This window comes from Eretmochelys imbricata, chromosome 2 (assembly GCF_965152235.1).
Source record: "Eretmochelys imbricata isolate rEreImb1 chromosome 2, rEreImb1.hap1, whole genome shotgun sequence".
Taxonomy (NCBI): domain Eukaryota; kingdom Metazoa; phylum Chordata; order Testudines; family Cheloniidae; genus Eretmochelys; species Eretmochelys imbricata.
This window is the reverse complement of record NC_135573.1, coordinates 38995277-39023074: the sequence shown is the minus strand read 5'-3', so window position 1 is coordinate 39023074 and position 27798 is coordinate 38995277. Positions and strand designations below refer to the sequence as shown.

General features: G+C 41.6%; 1 protein-coding gene across 1 annotated transcript in view; it reads right to left on the bottom strand.

Annotated features, from left to right (window-relative positions):
* RGS22 (regulator of G protein signaling 22) overlaps positions 1 to 27798 on the bottom strand; it is a 115516-nt gene that overhangs the window by 35606 nt on the left and 52112 nt on the right. The window contains exons 5-15 of the mRNA XM_077808670.1: positions 27428 to 27593; positions 26552 to 26720; positions 24384 to 24467; positions 21293 to 21724; positions 21022 to 21256; positions 14137 to 14298; positions 12932 to 13112; positions 10749 to 10912; positions 9957 to 10069; positions 4039 to 4148; positions 2351 to 2452 (exon numbers count right to left, since the gene is read on the bottom strand). Of these exons, the coding sequence (XP_077664796.1) occupies positions 2351 to 2452; positions 4039 to 4148; positions 9957 to 10069; positions 10749 to 10912; positions 12932 to 13112; positions 14137 to 14298; positions 21022 to 21256; positions 21293 to 21724; positions 24384 to 24467; positions 26552 to 26720; positions 27428 to 27593 (1918 nt within the window). The remainder of the gene's footprint in view (positions 1 to 2350; positions 2453 to 4038; positions 4149 to 9956; positions 10070 to 10748; positions 10913 to 12931; positions 13113 to 14136; positions 14299 to 21021; positions 21257 to 21292; positions 21725 to 24383; positions 24468 to 26551; positions 26721 to 27427; positions 27594 to 27798) is intronic.

Sequence of the window (27798 nt, the reverse complement as noted above, 5' to 3'; positions counted from 1 at the left end):
TAAGACACCTAAATAAAAATTGCCTGATTTTTCAAAGAATCTATGTACCTGCAGCTCCCTTTAATATATATGTGTTCTGCAGGCACTCAAGGCAGGCCATTCACATATTTAAATGCCTAAATATGAATTTAGACATCAAACTTTAGGCGACTAGGTTTGACATTTTTGTCTTAAGACAGAGACTGATACATACAATTTATAATGTGTCCTCCTGAATTTTAGGAAAAAGAGAAAAACTCAACATTGTGACTGCTTTGAGTGTTTGTTATCCCTGAGTTATTGTGGTGTTTCCCTTATTGCCCATGAGTAAGAACGCTTAGATCAGGACAGACAGAAGAATGAAGATGCAGAACTGAGGTGGAATTAAAGAAGCAGGCTGCAACTTTATTAACTTTGAACATGCTGCCATACTCCGCTCTCACCCCTTCAGACTACCAGGCATTAATTGGCTCTAGTATGAGATTAACCAGCCTTAAGCATTAACATCCCAATGAGTGAAGATTGACTCCTTTAGTCTAGCCCTCCCTAACTGAAGACAGGATTCAGTCCTGCTACTTTCCCACTCTGAAGGAGAGTGAGGGTACAGACAAAGGGTGTTTTATTCTTCATGCACCTTAAAACATTCCTATGCCCACAGGCTATTGAGGCCCAGGACAAAGTCCCTCAGGCTTCTGTGGACATTGAGGGAGTGACTCAGCCAGTTATACCTTCCGCATCCTCCTCCGCAGACAAGGTGGTGGGGGCAACAGGGGTGACTCCACCACAGGAACTCCTGGGTCCCAGGCTTTGGTTTAGCCCAGAAGCTAGCCTCTAAAGCCTCTCATGTGTACTGGACATTGGACACAAGTATTGACAATAATTACTCTGTTTTATTACCCCTTACTAATGACATTACCACCGAAGTCTAATGTCTATTGTTTGTTTTAATTGTGATCTCTTTTCCTTAATTTCCTACATTACCAGCCCTTTAGGATGCTGCAAATACAGGAAAAAATCCTCCGTAGCCCCGCCAAAGCAAGCCCAGAAACCCAGCTGTGACAACTGCAACTAAAGGGTAGGGGTAGCCAACAAAGCACCTGTGGGTCTAAGATGGCTCTAAGAGGGCCATAAGTGATGCGGAAGGAGAGAGTCCCTGTCTCCAGTGAACCTGAATGGGAGACTGAAGTAGGTTGAGACTCCCCAGCTCCCCATGGACACACATGGACTCCACGTGTTTCTGGGCAGGTATGAGAGCATGGAGTAGGAGGTGCCTCCTCCTTCCCCTGACAAGGATCCCAAGGAGTAGCCATCCCTCTGCCAGTTCAATCAATATCCACAGTCAGCCACTGACCCATGCACACTCAGTGCTATGGAAAAGCCATGGAGGGAGAGTTACAACTGCTCAGTATAGCAATAACTTATAATGCAAATTACATTGTAATTTAAATTACCCTGGTTGTTTAAATTGCCATTCCTCTCTCTACAGACATATGCTTTATGGACATGGGAAGTGGTGCTCCCTAAGTGATACTTGGGTCTGCTGTCTTTGGGGCAACGGACATATATTTAAAGATTTAGATACAATTTGCCCAGTCACAGGATAATTTAGAAAGGAAAAGGAGACCCAAGTTTCTCAAAATGACAGTAAAATGTATATGGCATACTTAAATTGGCTGTATCTTTCTCCCACATCAGTATCCAACAGTCTTATAGGGCCAGGGTCTGAGTTATCGACATTGCTGGTCAGTGGGAGAATAATTAACTTTTTCATTGCACCTGAACTTACAGTGTAAAGCCAGTGAAGAACTCTCACAGGTAAGCAATCTCATTAGCACTCTAAAAATCTATGCAGCAGCTTAACACCAAGGAGGGAGAGTAACTGTGTAATCAGGAGTAATAATGGGCTGAAATTAAGAAAAGGAAAAGCCATAAGACTGACAACTGGAAGATCCACTTCTATGACTAAAGTCAATATCCTAAGCTTAGGCTTCAGGATTTGAAATTCTAACCCTCATGGGAGAGGGTAGCAACTGATTTACACATAAACATACGAAAAGAATGATCAGCATTAACAGTAGCTATTTTCAAATAAGAGGTAGCAGTGAGTAGCAAAGGGGAGACTACGCAAACTGAATATTAATAGAAAAAACTGGGAATGGAATTGATCCTATGAAACAAACTATGCATGGCTAACATTTAAGTCAAGCAATTCCATGGTAACAATTTAAAGCTGGATTTATTGTCCACAACCTCAAATTTCCTTTGCTTGGGGTTGAGGAGACTTGGAAACCCTTTCAGTTCTTCTGTCTTTTTTAAACAGTCTTACATTGAACAAAGATATTACTGAAAGGAAAACACATTTATAACTTACTTGAGCTTGCTTGCATAGTTTAAAAGGCTGAAGGGTTTCTTGGTAGAAAAGTTGATGATAAGCCTGTAGGTCAAACCAAAAGTACGCACTGTTCTTCCACAGCTACAGATGGAAAAAGAATATAAGTTATTACTACCCAATTATCAGGGCTTTATAAAAGCTTGGGTTTCCAATCCAAGTAATTGTTTAGCTCCTTGGGGTCATCATAAATCAAGCTCAATTTAAGATGGTTTTAATCTTCTGTTGCATACTGGCAACAGGACAACATGTTTAATGGCATTGTCACTGCGATATTATATCTTTTATTGTATCCTTTGCATATAATTGGCCATTAAAATTGTTAACGTTACAGTTAACATTTGAAAAGTAACCACATTTTGATGGCGTGAAGCCAGCACTTAAGAAATGTTGATAATGTACGTGCAGAACTTGTGCCATGGTGGGATTGCATTTTGCAGCAATAATCCAGACAATTAAATGTTTTATACTGGGCATATGTTATTGTGACTATATTGTTATTGACTATATTGTTATTATATTTGTTTCTCAGGTATCATATCTTGGCCCCCATTTCATTGAGTCAAACAAAAATATCAAACATCTTTCAGAAGAAAGAGCTAGCTCTTCCCCTCCTCCCCCCACCTCTCTGTTCTAGCCCTTCACTTATGAGGGTTGGGTCACATTTCTTGGGCTACTTCATGAGCTGCTTCATGAGACTGACAATTAAAGGAATACCTGCTGAAGAGAGGAGTTTTGCTCCATAACCTGTTTGTTACAGACTTGTTTCAGTCAGAGGTCAGGCTGAACACAAGTTCCACAGCTGAAGACACTTGATATAAATGGCTTGATTTTTGGAAGGGAGTGATCACCACAGATCCCATTTACTTCTGTGGGATTTATGGATGCTCATCCTCTTTGCAAAGTGAAGCCAGTTTTATGTAGGTGGCTAAATGTAATTTAGGATTCTAATTTAAGGCACCCAGGTTTGAAAAATTGTGGCTATTTGTCTCCTGGAGAGCCAAAGGCAGAAGAAAGCATTTCTGGCCACTGCTGCTGCATTCTAGACATCTGTGAGAAATCTATAAGAAACCTGCCAATGGATGGAATGACCACTGCCTACATCCTCATCTTTTTCAAATCCTTCCTAAAGATTCACTGCTTCTGCAAAGCCCACACGCTGACTAGCTCCAACATATTCTCCCTCTACATCCTGCAGCAAGTAGTGGCTTTGCAGACTGCAGAGAAGAAATATAATGATGTTTCCTAGAAGTTCATGGAACTTCAGTTAACGCTAAAGAACTTTTTGCAAATGCTGGATACTTCTGGTCATTACTGACACCACAAGGAAGGGGGTGAAAGACTAGCATGTGAAAGAGATTATATTCTAGTAGATATTCTTCTTTCCCCCCCTTTTTTAAATCTTTCTGCAGGCCAGGATCTCATCTGGTTTTTCTGCCAGATGGAAAAGGCAGTTATTCACAATGAATAGTCCCTTTCATCCCTGATGGAACACTCAGACTTCAAATAGGTTTGGGATAGTCAGGTTGAGGCCCATCTTTAGTTCCAAAATATGCATGACCACCACCCCTTTCTTTCTCCAATTATTTTTTCAGCCTGGCTGCCCTCTGTAGCTTGGTGTTCAGTCAGTTATGGAATAAATTACCACAGGGTAAGAAAATACCTCATACCTCATTCCCTGACTTCTCACAGAAGCACGTGAAGAAGTAGCCTGCTCTGTTCTCCACATAAAGAGACTGCAGCATGCATTCCATTTTAGAACCCCCTAGGATAACACTCTCTGTAGGACTTTTACCCTAGGTTAACAGAACAGCAAGAAATAAAGGTGATTAATTTTTCTTAGATGTCATTATGTTGAAATGGGGTGCTACGCAGACTCTTCAGCTGACATCTTCACTCCAGTCAACCAGATTTTACATTATATTACACATACAATTGGTGTGCGGAGGTCATCTAGTCCATCCCCCTGTGTTGAGGCAGGACCCATAATACCTAGGCCATCACTGATTGGTGTTTGTTTAACAAGTTCTTAAAAACCTCCAGTGAGGGGGTTTCCACAATCTTCCTTGGTACTTAAATATTCTTAAAGTTAGAACATTTTTCCTAATATCTGAACTAATTCTCCCTTGCTGCAGATTAAGCTGATTACTTCTTGTTCTTCCTTCAAGGATGTGGCGAACAATTGATCATGCTCTTTATAACAGCCCTTAATAGATTTGAACTCTTATCGGATCCCCCTCCATGTTCTTTTCTCAAGACTAAACATGCCCAGTTTTTAAAATTTTTCCTCAGAGGTCAGGTTTGCTAAACCTTTTATCATCTTTATTGCTCTCCTCTAAACTCTCTCCCCAATTTGTCTCATCTTTCTTAAAGCATGATGCCCAAAACTGGACACAATACTCCAGCTGAGGCCTCAGTGCCAAGTAGGGTGGGACAATTACCTCCTGTGTCTTACATACAACACTCCTGTTAATACATCCCAGAATGATACTAGCCTTTTTTTTGCAACTGCATCACAGTTTTGACTCATTCAGTTTGTGAGCTACTACAACCTCCAGCTCCTTTTTCGGCAGTTCTACCATCTAGCTAGTTATTCCCCATTTTGTAGGTGTGCATTTGAGTTTTCTTTCCTAAATGTAGCACTGTGCACTTGTCTTTATTGAATTTCATCGTGTTCATTTCAGACCAATTCATCAAGGTTGTTTTGAATTCTAATTCTGTCCTCCAAACTGCTTGGAACCCCATCCAATTTAGTGCATCGACAAATTTTATAAGCATATTCTCCACTCCATTATCCAAGTAATTAATGAAAATGTTGAAGCATACCAGACTGAGGACACACACCCCGCCCCCATGGGTCCCATCTGATATCAAACCATTGATAACAACTCTCCGTACAGTCTTTCAACAAATTGTGCACCCACCTTATAGTAATTTCATCTAGACAGCATTTCCCTTGTTTGTTTATGAAAATATCATGTGGAATTGTGTCAAAAGTCTTACTAAAAATTAAATGAAATCAAATCTGTTGCTTTCCCCATCCACTAGGCCAGTAACCCTGTCAAAGAAGGAAATTAGGTTGATTTGGCATGCCAGGTGCTTACAAATCAATTGTTTATTAACTTGCTCCAGTAACTTTCCAGGTATCAAAGTATCCAGGAGTATTGTGTAGGACAGGAGAGATTTAAGGGAGAGAGAGTCTATTTTGACATCTCCCTCCTATCCTCCTGCAAAGAATCCCAAGGAAAATGCAGGCCAGTGAGCTGACCCCTGAAGAGCTGAGGAGATATGTGGCAGACTGGTCTCATCCTGTGAGGACACTGGGAGTGGATGAAGGATTGGGGATGGGAGGTTTCTCTCCAAAGATTGCTCAAGAGCAGGTAGGAAAGAAAGAGCAGGGCCTTTTGAGAGAGAGTCTCGTGAGAAAGGGGTCACACAATGGGAAGCCTGAGGGTACGGGATAGTTAGAATTCTTGATACTCAGCATATGCTCAGTGTGCCCAGCCATTTGATAGCATCATCATCAGCTGGGTGGCAGCAGCAGTGATCCCCTGAGGTCAAGGATGATCTCTTCCACAGATTTTACTTTTTATGGGTCGTTTGGTGACTGAATCCTTGAGCCACAAACTCGTTGGCAGACATTGCAGGTGATTTGGAAGGCAGGGTTGGGCCATGATTGCTGTATGACAGTTGTCTGTCCTTTCTTTTCTGCCATTTTTCTGCAACCAGGGCAAGGCAATTTTTCTCAAAAGTGATCATTCCTTCTCTGACAAGTCTTCACCAGTTAGCCCTGTCCTGGGCTACTGTCTACCAGTGCGTGGTATCGATGACACATCTCTTAATCTTTGTCTTGGGGGTGTCTTTGAAGTGTTTCTTTTGGCCTTCCCATTTCCTTTCTCTTTTGGTGAGTTGGGTGTACAGCAGTTGTTTTGGTAGGCATGCATCAGGCATGCACGCACAGTACCCTCTCTACCTCACCTGGTGCTGGATAATCATGGCCTCAGTACTGAAGGTGTTGGCCTCCATGAGGACAATGACATTAATGTGGCGATCCTTCCACTTTCTGTTGAGGATCTTCTGGAGAAAGTGATAGTGCTGGCTTTCCAGGTGTTTTCTGTAGGTCACCCAAGTCTCACAGGAATAGAGGAGAGTTGGAATTACCACTGTAGTCTAGTGTGTGTTCTGATGTCATGGTTGTTGAACATCCATCAAGACAGTCTGCCAAAGACAAGGCTGGCACAGCGGATTCTGTGCTGAATGTTAACATCTATGGCTGCCATCTGTGAAAGATGGTGGCCAAGGTAGGCAAGGTTCTTCTCTGGTTTCAGAGTTTCAGTTCTTCTCTGTCAATGTAGAACTTCCTTGCTCGGTTTGATGATTGACCAGGAGCTGGCTGGTGGAGAACTTTTGTTTTTCCAATGTTCAGGGTTAGTCCTACACTTTTTTTAAGCTCATAGAAGCAGTTAAGGGCTCTTTATAGATCCTTCTTTGAGTGTGCAACTACAGCACAATCATCTTCATACTGGAGTTCACCCACCATCAAAGTAAGCCATTGGGCACTCGTCAAGGATATGCAATGTAGGCTGAAGTTGACTATATCTACATCACGGGTCATTAGAGAAACCCCATTTGAAGAGCGACTGGCTGCACAATTGCCCTGTGTTGTTCGAAACTGGTTCAGGGATGGCCACAGGTGCCTTGGCAGGTCAAAACCTGGTGGGCAGATGGTTGGGTCAGTGATGAGAGAGTGATTAACGATTGTCATCACTGACCACTCATTACACCAAGCAGATTCCACCGTCATGTCCTGTGGTGGCATAAATGACCATAAGGGTCCTTGATAGCCTCCATGAATAACCAAGTGGAGAATAAATGGCTGGGCCTCTCTTCCCCTCAGCCAGAGATAGACTCCTCCAGACAAAAGACAGGGATATACAAATAGAAATATTCAGTTGTGTGAATATTTCCTGAATGTTTGGTTCCCCAATATAAATTTCACTTGACCACAAATATCCACCTGTTCCACCACTGTTAACTAAACGAGAATACCTTCAGCAAAGGAATAAACAAGAGTACTATCCTAATAAAAGAAACCAGTCCATTAACAGATTAAGGAACTCAATGCACATATGAAAGGTTTAACTATTAGAGTTTATTTCCTGAACAGTGCCAACATCTCTATGAAAGAACAGGACACCTCTGGAATGTTCAATGGACATGAAGAGTTTGGGATTTATAGTTGTATGTGTGGCATTATTTCTTAATTCTTGGACTTCAAGAAGCAGGAAGCCCCCAAAGCCTCCATCAGTTCAGCAAAAATTAAGAAAACATTCTTCTGTGCACTGGATTCAGGGAGTTGCTTTTGGAGGCAGTAATTTTACAAGCCATACAATAAAGTGTAGGAGTGATGAAAAAAAATGTTCCTCATGTATATTTTACTGTTTTCATCACTGCATATTTTAGGGCCATATTCAAGCTCTCACTTCCACTGATCACTAAAATACTGCCCAAAACTGTACTAAGGTGTGGGAATGTCTCTATTGAAGCATTTATCCATTAACTCACACATAGTAATCCTTTTTACTATCACACAAAGAACATTATTATGATTAAAACATAATCATTTATTAGTAGTTACCATACCACAGTATGACACTTACCACCATTATTTCCTAGTCTAAGAATAAAAAAATAGAATAGACCAATGGATACCATAGAGTGGTAACTATGAGTGAGTTCTGGCTTTCTAATAGGGCTGTCAAGCAATTAAAAAAATTAATCAAGATTAACCGCGAGATTAAAAAAATTAATCACGATTAATCGTGCGATTAATCACACTGTTAAACAATAGAATACCATTTATTTAAATATTTTTGGATGTTTTCTACATTTTCAAATATATTGATTTCAATTATAACACAGAATACAGAGTGTACAGTACTCACTTTATATTTATTTTTATTACAAGTGTTGGCTCTGTAAAGACAAAATAAATAGTATTTTTCAATTAACCTAATACAATCTCTTTATCATGAAAGTTGAACCTGCAAATATAGAATTATGTACAAAAAATTGCATTCAAAAATAGAACAATGTAAAATTTTAGAGCTTGCAAGTCCACTCAGTCCCACTTCTTGTTCAGCCAATCACTCAGACAAACAAGTTTGGTTACATTTGCAGGAGATAATTCTGCCTGCTTCCTGTTTATAATGTCACCTGAAAGTGAGAACAGGTGTTCTCATGGAACTGTTGTAGCAGGCATCGCAAGATATTTACGTGCCAGATGCACTAAAGATTCATATGTCCCTTCATGCTTCAACCACCATTCCACAAGACATGTGTCCATGTTCATGATGGGTTCTGCTTGATAATGATCCAAAGCAAAGTGGACTGACGCATGTTCATTTTCACATCTGAGTCAGATGCCACCAGCAGAAGGCTGATTTTCTTTTTTGGTGGTTCGGGTTCTGTCGTTTCCGCATCAGAGTGTTTCTCTTTTAAGCCTTCTTAAACCATGCTCCTCCACACCTCGTCCCTCTCAGATTTTGGAAGGCACTTCAGATTCTTAAACCTTGGGTTGAGTGCTGTAGCTATCTTTACAAATCTCACATTGGTACCTGCTTTGCGTTTTGTTAAATCTGCAGTGAAAGTGTTCTTAAAACGAACAACAACATGTGCTGGGTCATCATCCGAGACTGCCATAACATGAAATATATGGCAGAATGTGGGTAAAACAGAGCAGGGGACATACAATTCTCCCGAAAAGAGATCAGTCACAAATGTAATTCACACATTTTTTTAACAAGCATCATCAGCATGTAAGCATGTCCTCTGGAATGGTGGCTAAAGCATGAAGGGGCATATGAATGTTTAGCATATCTGGCACATAAATATCTTGCAACGCCGCTACAAAAGTGCCATGCAAATGCCTGTTTTCATTTTCTGGTGACATTGTAAATAAGAGGACAGCATTATCTTCTGTAAATGTAAACAAACTTGTTTGTCTTAGCGATTGGCTGAACAAGAAGTAGGACTGAGAGGACTTGTAGGCTCTGAAGTTTTACATGGTTTTGTTTTTGAGTGCAGTTATGTAACAAACAAAGTCTACATTTGTAAGTTGCACTTTCAGTACAAAGAGATTGCACTACAGTACTGGTAAGAGGTGAATTGAAAAATACTATTTCTTCTGTTTATCATTTTTACAGTACAAATATTTGTAATCAAAATATACCCTTTGATTTCAATTACAACACAGAATACAAGATATATATGAAAATGTAGAAAAACATCCAAAGTATTTCATAAATTTCAATTGGTATTGTCTTGTTTAACAGTGCGATTAAAACTGCGATTAATGGCGATTAATTTTTTTAATCATGATTAATTTTTTCGAGTTAATCGTGTCAGTTAACTGCTATTAATCGACAGCCCTACTTTCTAATGAAAACATTGCACAAGGCAAAGATATTATCTGTATAATCAGACACATTTTCCAAAATCAGAGGGCGTACCCCCTCTGATTGGTTATACTGTAGAATGAAGTGTCTTCAACCATAGATTCCGGGAAGCCAGGTTCTTCCAGGGCTACTTACTGGGAGCAACTCAGCATAGGTGTATTTTCTATCTGTCTGGGACTTCAGGCATTTTGTATCATCAGTAACAGCTGAGAGACGAGTCATGTTGCTTCCCACTGATTTTGGCCTGGACCCACAAAGAAACAAAAATGTTTGATAATTGCTTAAGAAAAGATTAGGAATGTTTAGTTTAGAGAGGAAACAAATAAGAGGGGACATGATGTAGGCGTAACAAAATAATAAATGGTATAGAGAAGATAAATTGAGCATTACTGTTTAGCCTGTCTTCTTATAGAAGGAACAAATAGAAATTCAATGAAATTGAAAGGCAACAGATTTAAAACTAAGTTAGAGAAAATATTTTTTTACATAACACATAATTAACCTGTGGAACTCCTTCCCACAAGTTATCATGGAGGCCAAGTGCTTAGAAGGATTTAAAAAAGATATGTATGTGCCCAGTCAGAACACTGACAGTTACATCAGAAAGGATAATAAACGTTGCTCATCTAAATAAACCTGTTCATCTAGGCTTCCATCAGCCCCTGCATACTTCCCTGGACAAAGCCTTCATGCTCCTGGGCACAGGCAAACCACTAACAGCTAGAGGTTAGGAAGAAATTTCCCTACAGGCAGATTAAATCATAACTGTGCTCTTGTGAGCAGATTATTGTATTAAATTAGTGGGCAATGGAAAAGTTGCATTCCGTAAAAACAATGAGTATCTTAAGACTTTTGTAAAACCATGTTAAATAGGTGAGAAGTATGGGATTTATAGATAATACACAAGAGATTTTTGCACCTACCTGTTTCTACTAACATCAGGTTTATTGGTTACACTGTAGAAATCATCCCTTATGATGGTTTCACTTGCTGGCAGGGTAGCTGACAATAATCTGGTAGCTCTCTTAGAAGATAAATTCATCACATTTGTTTTTAATAAGGTTGTGGGTGAGCTGGTTTCATTTCTCTAAAGGAATAGAAAAATAGAACAACTCAGTAATAAATTTTCCCACCTTTGTTCTTTTTGATGCTCTCCAATTAAAGGTTTCTATTGACATCAGGGACTTTCTTTCCAATCACAATATGTAAAGTAGGTTCAAGCTTTTTCCATCATCCTTTAATAACTACAAAGCATTAAAAGTTGCTAGCAGAGGGCAATATTTCACCTCCATCTTTACATAAAATTCCAATTGACGTCAGTGGGATTTCTGCAAATGGAATGAAGGTACAGGAGAATATGGAATATCTTGTTTAACATGACCCATATTAAACAAATCACCTAAACAATCAAGATCCTTCAATTTTAATGTAACCTTTTTTGTCTTTGTAGCTCCTGATTCCAGATTTGATCCAGAAGACATGGAAACTACAAAACACAGCAGATAGACATTGCACAGGGAAGCAGACAACTTGTGTAGGGGGAAGCTGTACATTATTATACTATTCACCATAAGGGGTAAATGTGGGCACATCTGGGGGCACACACAGCGCAGATGCAATCTACTAATCCTTTCTTTACCCAGTGGTGGCACCTGCTCATCTAGACTTCCACCACCCCCTGCATACTTTCCTGGACAAAGCCCTTTTGCTCAAACTTTGCTCACAGGACCAGGATTTTGTTCCTTTTGAACTCTCAGGATGCTGATGAAAATGAATGGCAGCAGATGAATGTCCTCTAGTTTACAAATCAGTTGAGATGTTCAAAGGATAACTTAGAATTATGAACGTTTTGCACAGCTCTGACAAAACCTGAGACCACACAAAGCTCACCTAGTTTCAGGCTTTCCTATAAATTCAGTTATCTGAAGCTAGGTTCCCAGAAAGTTTTGCTAAAATGCAAAACTCTTCCAAGCAAATCTGGACCAGTTTAGGGCTATGCAATGAAACTGCACTATGTATGAGTTTGAAATGAAAACAAGTGAAAATTTGTTTGTTTCCATTAAGACTGTGAGTTCATTCAAAATCCAGACTCAGCGAGTATCTCAAGGATCCAAGCCCACGTCATTAAAAACAACAACCAGAAAAATGTTTGCATAAATCCCTATAAAGTGAAATCAAGAAGTTTCATGAAATTTTAATTAAACAGCTGAAGCCATTTGCAGTAACATCAGGCCACGAAGATTAATTTAGACCATAATGAACCATCTATCGTATTAATTACTTTTTTAATATACATAGATATTAAAATTGCATTCCAAAAATTATTCCAATAAAAATATTAGAAATGGGTTTGAACTCACCCCTGAATCAGAGCATCCTTTATCCTTGGGAGTATTTGAAATCTGAACTGTGATCTGGATTCACAATTTGTAAATAGCTCCTATCTTGAGACCTGATCCTGAGTGTTGCTGAATACGTGCAAATTCCATTGAAGTGACCTCTCATATTCAGGCCCTTTGTGATGAGCTGAGTCAAGAACCCTGATCTCGCAATGTACAAATTCTAGTATATTAAAAATCCATATCTAGATCTGAGTTTTGTAGCCTGAGACCATCTCTAGAAAAAATATCACAGATGGCTGTTCTGACTAAACAATTATGATCTGAGAGACAGTGAGCCAGATTCTGCTCTCCGTTACGCTAGTAAGTATGTATCCAAAGTAACTTAATTGAAACCAGTGGAATTACTCCAGATTTACACCAGGATACTAGAGAGCAGAATCTTGCCTTCTAGCTCTTATGTAACTCAATGAAATTTGAAATTTTCAGCTAAAATCTGCTCTCAGGTATATCCTTGTGGCCCACTGACATCAATGGAGTTGTCAGGGTGTAACTGTGAACAGAAATTGACCTGCAGTTTGAATGGGAGCTACTGTATAAAACACAGTAGCATTCTACTGCATTTTACACATAGATTTTGGATGAGACAAGCTTAGATTAACTAGATCTGACTCTAAATTGACTCAAGGAATGAGGACGAAATCCATGTCCCTTTTAATTCAATAGAACTTTTGCCGTTAACTTCTGAGGGTCCTTATCATGCCTACCTGAGGATGGGAAGGTGCTAACCTTGGAATACAAGATTTAGCTCGCAGTGGCAACAATGTCACCATTTGTGGGTAAGGATCAATATCTGTCCTTGGTCTCTTGTGAGAGGTGTGCCACTGTTTCAACTTTGCACTGGCAGTTCGTATTGCAGCTGTATGAGTGACACAAAATCTGGGACCCCTGCAGGGGGGGGAATACATACAAGCAGAATTTATTCAAAACACAAACTATTGGACTAATGTGACATTTACTACATCAATGTATGGTGCTATTAATAACCAGAGTTAAAGATCAGACAACATAAAAGATAAATTTACCTCTTACACTATTCTAAATATAAAAGTGATCTATTGCCTAAATTATGTTAGGGTTCTAAATGGCAAAGTATAATACAGCTGCTTTTGTTCATGAGACTGCAATTTACATTCAATCTAACAATCTATGTCTAGTCTATAAAAGAGAATGGAGCCATGAGACACCCAAACTACAGCTCCCATGAGGCACTGTGGTAGCATGAAGTAATTTGGTAGCCTTAGTTCATGAATGCAGATTTTCACTTTGGGGGCTGGGGTGGGGGGTGAGGAGGAAATGAAAAAGAATATGGCTGATTATGCTTTGCAAACTAGGTTAGAATCTGCATAATCTACTACAGCAGAAGGAGAACAATTAATATGAAGACAGATGATTTACCGTGAAGTCCTTGAGAGAACAGCCTTTGTAAATCAAAGCTAAATAAATAATAGTATTCAGCTCTGTATAACACTTTTAATGCTCAGATCTCAAAGTGCTTTACAATACAAGCAAATATAATTATCCACATTTAAACTTTTAGCAGCAGTGCAGTAAGCAGGCTTTCAAAGTTACAGCAAGACAGCTATTAATATTCTGTATAACAGAGGTCCAACAGTAAATTGTCAGGGCCAAACTCTGCATAGATTTATATCATGTGCAACACCAGCGACTTTAGATGGGCTGTACAGGATGTAGTTTAATATAGAGTTTGACCTTGAGTCTCAGATCTCTCAAACAAAAATTCACAGGGCCAGGATCTGCTATCTCTTATGCTAACACTAGCTCCATGGGGTTGTACTAGAGTAAATGAGGTCAGAATTTCCCTCACAACTTTAGCAGATTGGGGTCAAAGTAAAAGGAAGTAAACACTACAAAAACAATGGCTTCAGAGTTCATCTTCGGTTATCCCTACCAGTAAAGAAGTAAAGGTTTCACTACTTCAGGCTGAATCCATTTTAAGTGTCTTGCATTCCACTGGTCTCCAAGTAGCAGGTCCAGTTTGAATAAGACTTCTGAGTTGAGAAAATAATCTCCACTGCTCACGAGATAGAGTTTTTTCATTTTATCAAGCTGTCTTGAGTCAAAGAAAATATATACATATATTAGACCCTGCACATAAATTAATAGATTCCAAGGGCAGAAGGGACCAGTGTGATAATCTAGTCTGATCTCCTGTATAGCACAGGCCATAAAACTTCCCCAAACTGATTTAAAAATTGTCAATATTGGAGAATCTACCACAACCCCTGTTAAATTTTTCCAATGGTTAATTACCATCACTGTTGAAAATTTAAACCTTATTTCCAATCTGAATTTGTCTAGCTTCAACTTCCACCCACTGGACCACATTATACCTTTCTCTGCTAGATTGAAGAGCCCATTATCAAATATTTGTTTCCCCATGTAGGTACGTATAAGGTACATCTATGTAGTATGTAAGTACAGACACTGCACACCCAGCTAGCATGGGTACATAGGTGCTGGAACAATTTTTATAGTGGGGTACTGAGAGCCATTGAACCAAACTGTAAACCCTATATATGACGGAAACCACTTCAAGCCAGGAGGTGCTACTGCACCCCCAGCACCCCTAGTTCCAGCACCTCTGCATGGGTATAAATAGCAGTGTAGACAGTGAGCCAGAGCTTAGGAAAGCAGAGTAGAGAAGAGTGCCCTACATGTCTGAACCCCCAGGGTATATACCCTACACGTCTCTCTACATGCCCAAGCAGCAGGGCCGGCTCTAGGCACCAGCAAAACAAGCAGGTGCTTTGGGCAGCACATTTCTAGGGGCGGCGTTCCAGCGCCGGCCATGCCGCCCCAGCTCGCCTCCACTCCACCTCCGCCTGCTCTCCTGAGCTCGCCACCGCCGCTCCGCTTCTCTCCCCTCCTGCGCAGCAAGCCTGGGAGGGCGGGAGGAGAAGCCGAGCGGCGCTGCGCTCGGGGGAGGCAGCGCTGGTGGAGCTGAGGTGAGCTGGGGCATGGAGCGGTTCCTCTACCCCCCCCGTTACTTCCTGCGCTCCCCCCAAACCTCGCTCACCTCTGCTCTGCCTGCTCCCCTGAACGCGCTGCCTCTCCCTCGCCTGAGAGGGAGGGGGCAGAAGCGGAGCGGCGGCATGTTCAGGGAGCAGGCAGAGCGGAGGTGAGATAAGGCAGAGGGTTGTGTGGGGGGGGAGCCGCAGGAAGCAATGGGGGGGAGGAGGCGGGGCCAGAGATTTGGGGAAGGGGTTGGGGCGGGGCGGAGTTGGGGCAGAACCGGGGGTAGGACACGAAAAAAAAGCTGGGGCGGCCAAAAAATTTTTTGCTTGGAGCGGCAAAAATCCTAGAGCCAGCCCTGCCAAGCAGAGCCTCCCGTGTCTATAGTGCTATTTTTACCAGTGGAGTGTCCTGCTGCCTACTCACTGCTGGAGCCTTTCCCCAGCACCAGCGAAAGGTTCTGGCAGCTCCCTGATGCCAGAGCCTTTCTCCAGGATGTGTAGCTACACACCACAGTGACAAGTATGGATGCAGCTTGCCTTTCACTGTGGCATGTAGCCACACCTGTAGTACCTGTGTTCTGCATGCTGCCATAATCAAGTCACCCCTTAACCTTCTCTTTGTTAAACTAAATAAACTGAACTCCTCAAGTGTAACAATAAAAGGCATGTTTTCTAATCCTTTAATCATTTTCCTGGCTCTCCTCTGAATCCTTTCCAATTTATCAACATCCTTCTTGAATTATTGACACCAAACTGGACACTATTCCAGGGGTGGTCACACCAGGGCCCAATACAGAGGTAACATAACCTCTTTGTTTTGTGAGAGTCACCACTTTTACAAGACTGTGATAAATTTTGTACAAGTATGCCTTGTGGGGTATAATTTGAAAACTCATAACCTGCTGAATATAATTGACCTGGTAAAATATAACTTTACGTTCAATGTCGATATACATAAGTTTCGACTATATAACATTGCTGTAACATACTCCAAGTTTAGGAAAAGTAGGCCCAAACCAGTACCACAGGAACAAAGGACAGACCAACACCCCAGCCAGGTGCTAAAGAGCTATCACCTGCTTACAGAGCGATTCTCCGGCAGGGGGAAGGTATGAATAAGAAATTTATATTTCATCACAAGGCCGGTTCAAACCTCAAGTCCACAAAAGACTGTTTTTCACCTTCACCCCAGCTGGGGGTAATCCTCAAAGAGGGGAGAGTGGTATAAGAATGAGAGACAGTGGCCTCCACGTCACCCCTTTCTCTTCCCATCTCTACTCCCAGCAGCTACAATGCTTGAAAGACAAAAAGGAAACATCTTTAAACTGGGAGAGGGGCCTCGGCTGGAAGGCTTTTCAGCCAATACAGACTGTTGTATACGGTGAGACAAAACCCCTTTGTTTTTAAATTCACATAGCTTGTTAAATTAGGTATTAGCTTGTGTTTTATTCTTTTATTTTCTTTTTATAACCAATCTTGATTTAATGCATCACCACTTGTAATCCCTTAAAATCCATCTTCCTGTAGTTAATAAATCTATCTTATTGTTTTATGTTAACCAGTGTTTTTGGATTAAAGTGTGTGGGAAACTCCATTTGCGATAACAAGGTTGATGCATGATCATTTTCCTTTGATGAAATGGCAGACTTTCTAGGCTCCAGTCCTGTTCAAAAGGTACTGAGCAGCACAGGCCCTGACTTTTGTTTTTGCTGGTAAGTGCCCGCTCCTCTCCACCTCCTTCCCCTCATGTGAGTGGTGGGCGGGACCTCACAAATAGAGTTTAGGGACAGGTTTGCTGAGTTGGAAAAATGAAGCAGGGCATGGCTGGCAGTAACTGAAGGGGGGAGGGAAAGGAAGAACAGAAGTGTGGATAGTCTTATAAGAAGAGGGGAAGAGTCAATGGAGATACCCAGAGTTCAGAGCCCCAGGAGGATACAGGATGACTTGCAGAAGATTGCAAGGGAGAATAAAAGACAAAAAGACTTGCAGCCAAAAAGAACAGGCAGACGGCTGAGAACAGGCAGACGGTGATGAATGAGACACACCATCACCAGGAAAAGGCAGGTTTACATGACTGGTGACTCCTACTAAGAAGAACAGACAGGTCTGTCACCAGAGCGGATTCGGAGAACAGAAGGGTGTGCTGTCTGCCGGGAGCTAAGATATGGGATGTGGACCTGAGGCTGAAGAGGATCCTAATGTGAGCAGGAAAGAATCTGCTGATTATCCTTCATGTGGGAACAAATGACACAGCTAGATTCTTGCTGGAACATATCCATGGAGACTATGCCAGGCTGGGGAAGACACTTAAGGAAATGGAGGCTCAGATGATCTTCAGTGAGATTTTGCCTGTCCCTAGAGGAGGAGAATGAAGGTGAGACTAGATTATGATGATCAATAGATGGCTCAGACAGTGATGCTAGAAGGAGGGCTTTAGGATGTTTGACCACTGGGAGGCATTCATGGACAGAGGACAGTTCTCATGGGATGGACTCATCCTGAGTAGGGAGGAAAACAGACTTCACGGATGGAAGTTGACACAACTCATTACAAGAACTTTAAACTAGAAACTCAGGGGAGACCACTGGGAGATGCTCATGTAATTTCCATGACTGATTTTAAGTTTGAGTGGGAGGAAAATCAAGTAAGAAAGGATATAGCAATGGAGAAAGGAACAGCAGTGGGTAGGAGAATGGGCATTAAGAGGAAGGATAGTGCTGATACCAGTCAGGTAGGTGATATTGGCAGTAAAATGACTGTACCCAATTGGGCAAGGAATGTGGGCGGAGCCAAGCTGCAATAGTTAAGACGTCTGTACACCAATGCAAGGAGTCTGGGTAACAAAATGGAGGAAGTAGAACTATTGGTGCAGGAAGTGAAACCAGATATTATAGGGATAACAGAAACCTGGTGGAATAGTAGTCACGACTGGAGTACGGGTATTGAAGGGTCTGTGCTGTTCAGGAAATACAGAAATAAAGGCAAAGGTGTTGGAGTAGCATTGTATATTAATGATGAGGTAGACTGTAAAGAAATTAGAAGTGATGGAATGGATAAGACAGTCTGTTTGGGCCAAAATCACTTTGAGGAAGAAAGCTATTAGAGGTTCCCCTAATATATGCTTGTGGGCTGCTACAGACCACTAGGATCCAATTTGGATATGAACTTCTTTTTTTAATGAAATAAACTCTACTGGGAATTGTCTGATTATGGGAGACTTTAACTTCCCACATGTAGATTGGAGGACAAGTGCTACTAATAACAGTAGGGCCCAGATTTTCCTGGGTATAATAGCTGACAGATTTCTTCACCAAATAATTGCTGAAACTACAAGAGGTGATGCCATTTTAGAGTTGGCATTGGTGAGTAGTGAGGACCTCCTAGAAGAACTAGTGAGGACAACCTTGATTTGAGTGATCATGAGTTAATTCAGTTTAAACTAAATGGAACAATAAACAAAAATAGATCTGCAACAAAGGTCCTTAATTTCAAAAGAGCTAACTTTAATAAATTAACGGAGTTAGTTCAGGAAGTGGACTGGCCTGAAGAACTCAAGGATCTGAATGCAGAGGAGGCTTGGAATTACTTTAAGTCAAAGTTGCAAAAAGTATCTGAAGCCTGCATCCCAAGCAAGGGGGAAAAATAATAGGAAAGGGGAGGGCTTTGAGTTACTACAGAGAATTCTTTCCCAAGTATCTGCCTGGTGGGTCTTGCCCACATGCTCAGCATCTAACTGATCACCATCTTTGGGGTGGGAAGGAATTTTCCCACAGGTCAGACTGGCTGAGGCCCTGGGGATTTTTTGCCTTCCTCTGCAGCATAGGGCATGGGTCACTTACAGGTTTAAACTAGCATAAATGGTGAATTCTCTGAAATTTGAAGTCTTTAAACCATGATTTGAGGACTTCAGTAACACAGCCAGAGTTTAGGGGTCTATTTCTGGAGTGGGTGAGGTTCTGTGGCCTTCAATGTGCAGGAGGTGAGACTAGATCAGGGGAGGGCAAACTATGGCCTGCGGGCCGGATCCGTCCTATCAGGGCTTTTAACTGGCCCACGGGATTGCCAGCCCCATGGCACGGCGTGGCGGGGCTAAGGCAGACTCCCTGTCTGCCCTGGCCCCATGCCGCTCCCAGAAGCTGCTGGCACCATGTCCCTGCAGCCCAACCCCCTGCCCTGAGCTCCCAACCCCCTTCCCTGAGCCCCCTGCCATGCCCTGCACCCCTCCTGCACCCCAAGCCCCTGCCCTGAGCCCCCTCCTACAGCCCAACCCCCTGCCCTGAGCCCCGTAGCCCCCTGCATTGAGCCCCCTGCCACACCCCTTCTGCACCCCAACCCCCTGCCCTGAGCCCCCTCCCGCACACCGCACCCCCTCCTGTATCCCAACTCCCTGCCCTGAGCCCCCTGCTGCACCCCACTCTCCTCCTGAACCCCTGCTCTGAGCCTCCTCCTGCACCCCTCCTGCCCTCCAACCCCCTACCCTGAGGCCCTTTCTGCACACCTCACCCCCTCCCACACCCCGCATTCTCTCCCAGACCCCAGACCCCTGCCCTAGCCCTTCATTCATGGCCCTGCATACAATTTCCCCACCCAGATGTGACCTTTGGGCCAAAAAGTTTGCCCACCCCTGGACTAGATGATCACGATGGTCCCTTCTGACCTTAAACTTTATGAGCTGATCGTCCAGTTCCCTAGTAAGATTTGGTGATCTTTAGTAAATACCAACTAATACCACATCTTGTGTTTTATCAGTTAGGACACTAATCTATAAGCATTCAAGATAATGTTTTTTCAAGTTATCAGTGACTTGGAAATATGTACAACCATTTTTTACATAAAGTGCGACTCCCCTTTCCCTTTTGCCCACTCAGTCTTTCCTAAATAAGCTATAACCACTGATATTAACATTCAATCATAATAGGCATGATTCATCCCACTGAGCAAACAGCTGTCATTTTGGAAATACATTTTCAAACATTTCTAAATAGCAGAATCCAAAACATTTCTATTACCAAATAAAGCCAAGTTTTGTACAGAATAAATGTTCCTACTGGCTTAGGACAGGTGACCTACATCTAATAAAGCATATTGATAGGGAAAAAGAAAAGGAGGACTTGTGGCACCTTAGAGACTAAAAAATTTATTTGAGCATAAGCTTTCATGAGCTACAGCTCACTTCATAGGATGAAAGCTTATGCTCAAATAAATTTGTTAGTCTCCAAGGTGCCACAAGTCCTCCTTTTCTTTTTGCGGATACAGACTAACACGGCTGCTACTCTGAAACTTATTGTTAGGGAAAAGGAAAGGAGTACTTGTGGCACCTTAGAGATGCATCCGATGAAGTGAGCTGTAGCTCACGAAAGCTTATGCTCAAATAAATTGGTTAGTCTCTAAGGTGCCACAAGTACTCCTTTTCTTTTTGCAAATACAGACTAACACAGCTGTTACTCTGAAACCTGTCATTGTTTAGGAAGTGTGTCATACTGTATGCCCTGCTTGTGACTTTAAAATCTTACATTTATAGAGTATCTTTCATTCTGTTTTCATTAAGACATTTATTCATATTCAGTTTTATAAAAAACCCTTTTGTATAAAGCCTTAATTTTCACCCTGATTCTGACCTCACACTAGTTTTGCAAACATATAACTCAGCCAACTTCAGTGGTTATTCATGAATTACCCTTGTATTAGTGAAATAATCAGAATTAGAACCATTGTGTTTGCATTATTCACTCATATCCATTATGCATGGGTCATTCTAAATGCTCATAGACAACATTTATCTAGCCTTCTTTATAAGCATTAAAAACAATGGCAAATACCTTTGCTGCCTTCTAGTGTCCTTAAGGACCTTTAATCTTTCAATGTCCATCCAGAGCCACCAGTACCTTTCACCCAAAGTTCCTTTTATGAACTTCTTGAATCTTTCAAATTCATTTCTGTTGCCAATATCATAAGCTCTGTAACTGGTACACCAGGCAGCCCGACTGTCTGTGACATCACTTTCAGACCTTGAACTTGAACTCACTTCTTCAGTCTCCTGTTTTATGCAATGTGCTTTGGATAGGTCTAACTTGTTGGATGGAGAGACACTTTGGGAAGTAAGTGGCTCTGCAGCAGTAGCAGAAAGTTGATTATTTGATAACTCATGTATAAATACATTGGACAGTTTACTGAAGTTCATATCCGTCTTGCTCTTAGCAGCCGGTTGTCCCATCAGTTTTGAGATTGATTCACTCACTATATACTGAATATAAGCTGATGTAAACTCTTCTAATGTTTTAAAAGCTGGCATTTCCGGTCTACCATCGAATTCCAGATTTTCTTTCTCCTCAGCACCATTCTCCCATTTCTGGTCTAGATATACTCTTAACATAGTATGGGAAGGCGTGTCAGCAATGGATACAGAAGTGTAAAGCTCTGTACTTTTGGATCGCCCACTAACATTGCTAGTTTTTGAAGTTCCTGTCCTCTGTAGGAGGGGGAGACTCCTTTGACTGTATTCCATAGCCAGGGAATCCACTCCTGCATTATATCAAAAGAGATCATTGAAAACTCTGTCAGATTCAGAACTGTTCTCCTGGCCGACAGAAACAAGTTTTCAAGTTACAAAAATTGGAACATATTTGCATTTTATTGTTGACAGCAATGGAAAGTGCCATACTGCCACAGTTGGGATCAGCAGATGAGCTTGAGCTGCAGCTACCTTGCTATAAACAGGAGGGGTCTTCTGCCATAATGTTCTCTGTGAGAGCCCCTTGAGTCTATGAAACTCACTCCCCACCTTGTTCCACTAGATCCATGCATTCTCAACCATCTGACCCCAGCACACCCCAAGGCAACCAACCTTGCCAGCAGGCAGCACCCCACCAACTGGCATCCTAACCCATAGGCACCTCTACCCCCAGAACACCTATTAAATGTCTGGTCATACTGCTAGGCCCATCTTTTCTCCCATGCATGTGGCCAGGTGGTGGTTTGAGGTGGGAGGCGTTTTTTATTTAGGAGCAACAGGGAATAATAAATGGTAGCTGTTTATCTACCTATGACGGAATGGAAAGTGTATTACTTGTCATATTGGAAAATGGCATGAGCTTATTGATTTTAATTGTTGTCAGGGTGCTCAGAGCATTGGACAGGCACCTGTCAATGGAATAACATCTTTTTATGTATGGAAAGAGTAAATATACAAATGAACATGTCTGGGACCTTGAATCCTAGGACCCTGTGATCATAAGATTGGCCACACTGGGTCAGACCAAAGGTCCATCCATCCAGTATCCTGTCCTCTGACAGTGGCCAATGTCACGTGCCCCAGAGGGAATGAACACAATGGGTAATCATCAAGTGATCTGTCCTCTGTCGCCCATTCCCAGCTTCTGGCAAACAGACGCTAGGGACACCATCCCTGCCCATCCTGGCTAATAGCCATCGATGAACCTATCCTCCATGAATTTATCTAATTCTTTTTTTAACCCTGTTATAGTCTTGGCCTTCACAACATCTTCTGGCAAAGGGTTCCACAGGTTGACTGTGCTTTGTGAGAATAAATACTTCCTTTGTTTTAAATCTGCTGCCTATTAATTTCATTTGGTGACCCCAGTTCTTGTGTTATGAGAAGGAATAAACAACATTTCCTTATTTACTTTCTCCACCCCCGTCATGATTTTATAGACCTCTATAATATCTCCTCTTAGTCATCTCTTTTCCAAGTTGAAAAGTTCCAGTCTTATTAATCTTTCCTCACATGGAAGCTGATCCATGCCCTTAATAATTTTTGTTGCCCTTTTCTGAACGTTTTCCAATTCCAATATATCTTTTTTGAGATGGGATGACCCCATCTGCATGCAGTATTCAAGATGTGGGCAAACCATGGATTTATATAGCAGCAATATGATATTTTCAGTCTTATTATTTTTCCCTTCTTAATGATTCCCAACATTCTGTTCGCTTTTTTGACTGCCGCTGCACATTGAGTAGCTGTTTTCAGAGAACTATCCACAATGACTCCAAGATCTCTTTCTTGAGTGGGAACAGCTAATATATGTACAGTTGGGATTATGTTTTCCAATGTGCATTAGTTTGCATTAATCAACATTGAATTTCATCTGCCATTTTGTTGCCCAGTCACGCAGTTTTGTGAGATCTCTTTGTAGCTCTTCGCAGTCTGCTTTGAACTTCATTATCTTAAGTAGTTTTGTATCATCTGCAAATTTTGCTACCTCACTGTTTACCCCTTTTTCCAGATCATTTATGAATAGGTTGAAAAGGACTGGTCCCAGTACAGACCCCTGGGGACACCACTATTTACCTCTCTCCATTCTGAAAACTGACCATTTATTTCTGCTCTTTGTTTCCTATCTTTTAACCAGTTACTGATCCATGAGAGGACCTTCCCTCTTATCCCTTGACAGCTCACTTTGCCTAAGAGCCTTTGGTAAGGGACCTTGTCAAAGGCTTTCTGAAAAATCTAAGTACTCTATATCCACTGGGTCCCCCTTGTCCACATGCTTATTGACCCCCTCAAAGAATTATAGTAGATTGGTGAGGCATGATTTTCCTTTACAAAAACCATATTGACTCTTCCCCAACAAATTATATTCATCGATATGTGTGACAATTCTGTTCTTTACTATAGTTTCAACAAGTTTGCCCGGTACTGAATTATCAGCCTATAATTGCCAGGATCACCTCTGGAGCCCTTTTTAAAAATTGGTGTCATATTAACTATCCTCCATTCATCTGGTACAGAAGCTTATTTAAATGATAGGTTACAAACCACAGTTAGTAGTTCTGCAATTTCACATTTGAGTTCCTACAGATGAAATCTTTAACCCAAAAAGGAATCAGTTCCGTTTACAAATGTTTCATTAATAATGTGTTTAGATAAATAACCAGCTCCCCCCTCTCTCCCCGTACCATTGAGGCAACTCATTTCTTTTTGCTCCACTCCCACTCATCCCCTTTAGCCATCCTCCCTTTGATTGACAGCTCAGTGCAGATGTGTCTCATGTTATTAAACTGGCCTCCAGCCTCCCCTGTTGTTCTTATCTGCTGAGCAGGAAACCTGACACTTTTACTTGCCCAGATTCCTTCTGCATATCCCAGGCTTCTGGGCAATAGGACTTTTCCAGTCCAGGTGGTAGTTGGTTCAAGTGACCATTTATCTATAAATATCGCTTACCTAGATTACTGCTGCTACTGTTGTATAAATCAGCTGTGTAAGACTGAGCAGAAAAATTACATGTGCCTTGAAAAGGAATGGAATCTAAATGAAAAGCAAGAAGAAACAGTCATAATTTTACCATGGCTATACAGCATCTTGGTTTCAATTTGTTTTTTTAAATTTGAGAGTTAACCGAATCCCATCCGTATTCCTGTAACCATTCAGCACAACAAGAGATATAAATGTCCATGTTTCAGTGCATAAGACATCCATTACTAATCAGAGTTTAGGATGGGCAAGTTATTCCATAATTTTCCATTATAGTATTTCTTGTTACTTCCTGTGAATTATGTAGTGGTGGGCAATGTCACAGTCAGAATACTGAACGGAATGGATCACTGGTCAGAACTAGTATAGAAATTCCTATGTTCCATACTCACACTATTCCACTTTTTAAAAATATTTTTAAATTTTAAAAATCCACTAATTTTCATAATACTGAATCTAATCTAATTTACTCTAATTCTTAATCTACATTGATGAAGGAATAATTTAAATATTATTTTATCACATAACAAATTAAAAATATCACAAGTGGCAAAAAACATCAAGCTAACCCATGGCCCTGATCCCCCAGTGGCATAAATTCCAAGTAGAGGTGTGTGTCAGGAATCCCGGCCTCCAGGAGAGCTAGTCTCTAGGCAGCCTCATCAGTACAGTTGGTCTGCAGCAGGCTGTCTGATTAGCCAAGCAACTGATTGCCCGCAGATACCAGCAGATTGGCTCTTAAGCCAGCAGCAGCTCACTTGCTTTTCAATGCTCATGCTCATCGCTGTGCCTGCTTCTGCTTTGAACCCATCCTTGTCTGTCCTCCTGCTTGCAGTTCCTGCCCTCTAGTTTGACCCTCAGCTCTGGCTCCTGACTATGGACTCCAGCTTGACCCGTGGCTCTGGTACCAAGTTTTTGCCTTCCAGTTTTACCCTTGGCTTTGGCTCCCAATGACTGACTACAGCTCTGACTCTGGCCACTAGGCTAGACTGCCCTCATCCTTATTGGCTGACACTGCTATCTGACCATGTCCTGCACCGCATATTCCAAGGATGTTCCCATGAGATAACTATTTTGCAACCAAACCTCACCTGTGCCAATTCTCTGACTCTGCCCCAGTCTGTGGAGGTTAAGGAAGGGAAGTACTGTGCATGCAGAATGCCTTTTAGATTGAAGGAGCAGCAGATTTTGCATGACAAAGTAATAGCCAGATGCAGATGAAAAACAGAGCTCCACACTAGAAGACAAAGCTCTCAGCCAGGAGAGCTAATAAATCCATAGGGTGAAAACTCACTGATTACTAGGCAACTGAGGGGAGGGGCAAGGAGAAAGACTGTCCACATGGCTACTAGCAACCCACACTAAGGAGGAAGTGAATGTGGTGGAATACGGGGGTGCACTGCTTAGGGACTCACTGAAGTGTTGTGGTTAAAAGTTCTTTCAAATTTAGATTATGCTAAAACACTTTGTGGCTCACCCAACATTTGAAGCCACTATACTCTGAGCAGAAAAATATAACAGCAAAGTGGACCTCCTGCTGGTTCCCATTCCTATCCCAGTCCCAGCCCCATGCAATACAGATCCTGCAAGTGCTGTACAGTCTTGACCTGACTGCTTGCAGCTCTGTATAAACTAATGATTAAGTCATGACTTACATATTAGTGCAACCTGTGTACATTAATGATTAATGAATGAGTCAGCATATTTTACAAAGGTAGGTTTCCAGAGCAATAATGTCCTGAGGAGTTACCATACCACCCCATCCACGCTTTGGATCCACATGGCCCTGATGAGGCAATTCTCAAATGCAGCAGTTTCTGTGTTCTCACAGGACTGGGGAGAGACATAGTTCCAACACTTCCCCATGTGTTTGGACTTTTCTGATCCATTTTGCTTCCCCCTGCTCTGCATAGCAGATGAGAGATTATGGGCCATTTATAGTAAGCAGCATTTAATGTTGTGGAGTGAAGAAGAAATACACCTATTCTCTTCCCCATCCAAGTTCCTAGGTATTGTGTTGTAGGCCACAGAACAATGACAAGCAGCTATAGCAGCATTACTCTAACTCCAGAATAGCTTTGATTTCAATCTTGTCATATTTGTTATCTAAGTAGCATAGCTGCACTATTACTACTTACCTGGACTGACACTGTGGTTGTATGCAACAGTTCTCTGAGGGCCTGTAGACCAACACCGTGTGCCTTGAATTTGAGTGGAAACTAAAGGATGAGTAACTGTATCTGTAGTTGTTGTTTGCTGACTTTTTTTGGCTAGAGTAAACCAATCCTTTGTCTGAGTAACTGTAGCCTATGAAAAGCAACATTAAACAAGTTCAACATAGCTTATACAATAATTCTGTTTGATCTATTTGTTGCAGGGCTTCTCAGAACAGAGACCATATTGTCTGTAGTTATTCTGTGCTCTCTCACCATGTAGCTTTTGTTATCATGGTGGTTTACAATGGATGTAGAAATATGGAGGGAAACCTGCCAGGATTAAAGCATGGCCCCTGAACTAAGGGGAGGAATTTGAAACCAGGGCCAGGAGGACACATGGGGAGAGATCTCTCCAGAGAGGCCACAGTGGTGTGAATCTGGAAGCTGGGAAGCCAGCCAGGAGTGAAACACAGCTGTATGGAAGGAGGGCTGCTTGTGGATATTCTATCCCAAGGGAGAATAAGTTGGAACCCAGAATTCAGGGCTAGGCAGAAATCTGAAGGAAGAGACTCTCCAGAGAGGCCAGGGGCTGGAGTGGGAACAGCAGAGCTCCCCCTGCACTTAAAGGAAACTGAAAGAGTTGTGATAAATGGGCCTACAAATTTATCCTGATTGTGAACTTAACTGAAAAGTGAGTGAAAGTTTGTAAAATGTCAAAATAACATATAACACCAAATGTTTATGGTAAAAGATGCCAGAGGGAGACAGACAGACTAAATTAGTACAAAGGGTCTTAGCCCAGTGTGCTCCTTCCAGCACAAAATTGCTGCCATTGCCTATACGTTGTGCGGATTTTACCTGGCCAAGTGAAACATAGAACTTTCTCATAATTAATTCCTCTTCACCCTCCTCAGGAAAAGGAGGTGTCAGCTCTCTTTTCATAATCCAGGGATAATATGTTGTATCTATAATGAAGTTAATACCAGTTTGGCTCCATTCTACCTGAGAAAGCAGTTTAGCTAACCTACAGTTAAATATATTAGGAGACAAATGAGTAGTTCAGTTAAAACATTCATCAAGACATTCATTTGATTTCTCTTTACAACTGACAGTAAGAAACATTAGCATTCTCAAAATAAATTCTAAAGGGGAACTTCCTATGCTACTTATCTTCTATTTTACCCCCGGACCATATTTACATATGTGAAGAATGACAGCCATTCTACGGT